General features: G+C 34.8%; 1 protein-coding gene across 1 annotated transcript in view; it reads left to right on the top strand.

Annotated features, from left to right (window-relative positions):
- Nucleotides 366–4,491, top strand: part of LOC107612856 (casein kinase 1-like protein 2) — a 4,982-nt gene continuing 856 nt past the window's right edge. Inside the window, exons 1-14 of the mRNA XM_016314617.2 lie at nucleotides 366–526; nucleotides 629–669; nucleotides 1,173–1,242; nucleotides 1,339–1,487; nucleotides 1,573–1,668; nucleotides 1,748–1,818; nucleotides 2,163–2,224; nucleotides 2,311–2,374; nucleotides 2,455–2,539; nucleotides 2,629–2,755; nucleotides 2,884–2,966; nucleotides 3,044–3,107; nucleotides 3,303–3,445; nucleotides 4,162–4,491. Of these exons, the coding sequence (XP_016170103.1) occupies nucleotides 451–526; nucleotides 629–669; nucleotides 1,173–1,242; nucleotides 1,339–1,487; nucleotides 1,573–1,668; nucleotides 1,748–1,818; nucleotides 2,163–2,224; nucleotides 2,311–2,374; nucleotides 2,455–2,539; nucleotides 2,629–2,755; nucleotides 2,884–2,966; nucleotides 3,044–3,107; nucleotides 3,303–3,445; nucleotides 4,162–4,449 (1,419 nt within the window). The 5' untranslated portion in view covers nucleotides 366–450 and the 3' untranslated portion in view covers nucleotides 4,450–4,491. The remainder of the gene's footprint in view (nucleotides 527–628; nucleotides 670–1,172; nucleotides 1,243–1,338; nucleotides 1,488–1,572; nucleotides 1,669–1,747; nucleotides 1,819–2,162; nucleotides 2,225–2,310; nucleotides 2,375–2,454; nucleotides 2,540–2,628; nucleotides 2,756–2,883; nucleotides 2,967–3,043; nucleotides 3,108–3,302; nucleotides 3,446–4,161) is intronic.

Consider the following 4,491-nt stretch of genomic DNA (forward strand, 5'->3'; position numbering starts at 1 on the left):
ATTGAAAATTTTTAGGACAAAATTAAAACAAATAAAATTTAAAAATATTTTTAAAACTTTTGTCAAACTTTTAAGTATAAAAAGTATATTTTACTTTTTTTTCTAATTTTAATTTTTTATAATTTTAAAAAATACAAAAAATTATAATATTAATGTACATTACCTGTCTTAAAAAAATAGCTTTGGCCCTTGGGAAAGAAATAAAATTTAGATATAAAGTAGTATATTTTTTGAGAAAAGAAGGGCCTAAGAATTGAATTGAACGTGTATAAAGATGATTAGTATTAGTAATTAGTAATTAGTAATAATCAATTATAAATGGGAGCGAAACAGCGTCGTTTGGTGCGGTGGTGGTTGGCGAGAGAGGAAGGTTTCTTCAGACATAATTCCAATATTGCCCTTCACCTTTACCCCTTTTCTCTCAATTCTGCTCTGCCAGGGTTTAATCCGATGGAGCCTCGCATTGCCAACAAGTTCCGTCTTGGCCGCAAGCTCGGTAGCGGATCATTCGGGGAGATCTATCTCGGTCTACTCTTTTTCCTCACTTTTTCTCCATTTTTGCTTTGTTTACTTTTATTATTTGTTCATTTTCCCTCTAATTACTTTTTTTTTTATTGTGTTTGTTCAGGGACTAACGTTCAGACCAATGAAGAGGTTGCAATTAAGCTTGTGAGTACTATTACTGACATACTCTAATTCTGAATTTCCAAACTCAGAACTTTATTTTCATCATTTTGTGATTTCTAGCTCATTTTAGGTCATGTTTACTGTGTACTATTTAGTGGTAGTGGTTGCAGAACTATTGATTTAGGTTTAATTCTACTGAAAATGTGAAAAATTGAAGTAATGAAGGCAGCTTAGTTGATACGATCAGTGGTAGAGTTTGGAGTTTGGAGAACAATTCATATATGGTTGGCTTTTGGAAATGGAGTTAATGTGTAGTCACAGGCGCCTATATGTGTGCCTTAGGCTGTTTGATCCGCTCGTGTCTCATGGTGCTTTGGTGCTACATGATTCCAAGTAATAGACATGTGTTTGGTTATTTATCGGCTCAGGCTTGTATTTTTCATAATGCATTGATGATAACTAACTTATTAAAGAACTGTTCTGATTGTTCTGGATTAGGGATTTATTTTTAACTAAATAATTTGTGCCTTTGCCTTTGGATTTAGGAAAGTATCAAAACCAAGCATCCTCAGCTGTTGTATGAATCAAAGCTGTACAAAATACTTCAAGGAGGAAGTAATTTCCAATCTTACTGAAGTTTATATCGTTTGAATCTTGTTTCTTACCATATCCTTCAATTTACTCTGCGTTAATAATGCTTTTATTTTGCAGCTGGGATCCCAAATTTGAAATGGTTTGGTGTTGAGGGAGAATACAACGTCCTTGTTATAGATTTGCTGGGTCCTAGCCTCGAGGATTTATTCAATTTCTGTAGTCGGAAATTGTCCCTGAAAACTGTTCTCATGCTTGCTGATCAGATGGTAGGATTTATTGTTTTGTCTTAGTATTCTTCCCAATTTAGATTAACCAGTTTTCTTAAAATGTGCAATCTTGGACTACTTGCAGATAAATCGGGTTGAATTTATTCATTCCAAATCATTTTTACATAGGGACATCAAGCCAGACAACTTCCTCATGGGTTTAGGGAGGCGTGCAAATCAAGTATTAGTCAAATGATCTTCCTTTTTTTTTAGGTTGCCTTCTCTTGGATGTATCCTCCTCATATTAACCTCTTTTATAGGTGTATGCCATTGACTTTGGTCTTGCTAAGAAATACAGAGACAGCTCTACCCATCAGCATATTCCATATAGGTACTTTTGTGTCATTGTTAATGTTTCCAAATTTGTATACCATGGTTGGGTTAGTAACAAGTTTGATATTTAATCGTGTTAAGATTAAAATTTTGAGAATGTCAAATTCAATATCTAAAATTGATGCAATGTTTTTAGTTATTTATGAGACTATTTGGAGATAATTATTTCCCAAGTAAAAGAGTAGCAGCTTTTATGTTTTATGACCAAAATATGCTTCATTGTGAAGTCTTGAAATCGACGAATCAACTCTACAAATTTTATATAGACAATCAGCCAAATTTAAATTCTTTTATTTGTAACTCTGTTTTTGTTTTCTGGATTTAACTTGTCATCCTTTTCAGAGAGAATAAGAATTTGACTGGAACTGCAAGATATGCTAGCATGAATACTCATCTTGGAATTGGTGAGCCTTTGATCTGTTGTCTTGCCTTTTAATTGCTATTGACAATTTATTCTTACTTTTGTGATTGTTCTTTCATGCATTTTTAGAGCAAAGCCGTAGGGACGACTTAGAGTCACTTGGATTTGTTCTTATGTATTTTTTGAGAGGAAGGTAATTGTTTATCTTTGTCGTTTATCTTGCCTCTCTTTATCGCCTGATCTTCATTAATGTTTCACTTGGTGTTTCTGCAGTCTTCCATGGCAGGGATTGAAAGCTGGTACTAAGAAGCAGAAGTATGATAAAATTAGTGAGAAGAAAGTTTCTACTTCCATTGAGGTAAAACTTTGATACTGTAGTATTTTGGTGCATATCATGTAATTCCCTCCCTTTTCTCAATAGCATAATGTAGCTTGCTTCTTTGTTAGTCTCTCTGCCGTGGCTATCCTTCAGAATTTGCTTCATATTTCCATTACTGTCGGTCACTGCGATTTGATGATAAACCAGATTACGCTTATTTGAAAAGGCTTTTCCGTGACCTTTTCATTCGTGAAGGTTTATGCTCTTCTTTTTATCTATCTATACTTTACCTTTGGATTGACTTCAGCCTTTGATAACTTAACTTGATGGTCATATGTTAACATGCCATCTCTGTTTGGGTTGTGGTTCTCATCTTACTGCAGGATTCCAGTTTGATTATGTCTTTGATTGGACCATCTTGAAATATCAGCAATCTCAAATTGCCTCTCCTCCCGTTCGTCCTGTTGTAAGTGATTTGCTATCTGGTGGTAATAGATGTTTGATTGTCAAGCTTAGGTTATCTTATTGAAGTCATATTTGCAGGGTCTTCCTCCAGGGCCAAGTTCTGGCTTGCCACCAGCTGCTTTGAATGCTGATAGACACTCGGGTAAAATTTTCTCTCCCCTTTTTCTTATTTTTTATTTTTACAGTTCCATATGTCGTTTTTTTTTTTTCCATAGAGTGTAGCCCGTTATCCAACTTCACACAACAAAGGGGTTGTAGTTTCTCTTTAGATGCTAATTATATTTCCTACATCCCCTGCTCTGTGCCTTTTTTATTTCTAACAGCAAACTCTCTGTAGGTGGAGAAGATGGTAGGCATACTGGTTTGTCTTCATCAGATCCTACTCGTAGAAGGCACTCTGGACCTATTGCAAATGATGGAAACTTATCCAGACAAAAGGCCCCTGTTGCAAATGACACTACTAGATCCAAAGATGGGATGGTATGAGCATTTATTTATGGGGTGTCTTATTCCTGTGAGCTGTGAATATTTCTTGTCGGAAGTTGATGGATTGTGTATATTTATGCATTGAAATTTAGTTGATTTTTTTGCCTGATTATTATACTTGACAAAATAACTGTTTAAGAAAATAAGTATTCGCAGACGAAAAAAGAAAAAAGGAAACAAATATTTATTAAGAACATTGATAAGTTTTGATGGAAAGAAAGAGTTATTTCTCATTTCTCCGAAGTATTCGCAGACGAAAAAAGAAAAAAACAAATATTTATTAAGAACATTGATAAGTTTTGATGGAAAGACAGAGTTATTTCTCATTTCTCCAAAGTGAAAAAGATATTATAATGTATTTTTTTAGCTTTGTTTCTTTTGGTCATGGCCAGGATTATAATGTATTTCCTTTTTTTTTGTATTATGCTAATTGCTAAACAGTTAATGTTAACATTTTTCAGAGGTCAGCTTTGTGTTAGAAAAGTTATCTATCTCTCTGTGAACTTAACCTGTCGCATTGAGTCGCAAAATTAATATAGTAGTTAAAGAAAATGTATTGGCCAGTGTATGTTTAGTTCATGATATCCAATACATGAAAATGATTACACGATCTGGTTGTATCATTGTCTGCCGATGGCACTTAAACAAGGTTATCTCTTTGTATTCCAACTAGTTTTCATGCTATTTATGGATTTGTATGTTTTATGCAGTTGTCTAGTTCTAATTTCTTTCGGTCAAGTGGATCTACAAGAAGAGTGGCTTTCTCAGGCGGTCGTGAAGCGGTAGTTGGCAGTGGTACTGAACACTCCCGTTCTCAGACCCTGGATGCAAATCCAGGAGCACTCCGGAAAATATCTGGTGCCCAGAAGAATTCACCTATCATCTCTTCTGAGCACACCCGGGCACCTTCTGGCATAGCCACATCAAACATAAGGAATTTTGAGTCAACTCTCAGAGGATTTGAGAACCTGAATCTCAATGAGGAGAGGGTAAAGTAGTAAAAGCTGTTACTCTCAATCATCTATCTTATTAGTACATTC

This window comes from Arachis ipaensis, chromosome B08 (genome assembly GCF_000816755.2).
Source record: "Arachis ipaensis cultivar K30076 chromosome B08, Araip1.1, whole genome shotgun sequence".
Classification (NCBI taxonomy): domain Eukaryota; kingdom Viridiplantae; phylum Streptophyta; class Magnoliopsida; order Fabales; family Fabaceae; genus Arachis; species Arachis ipaensis.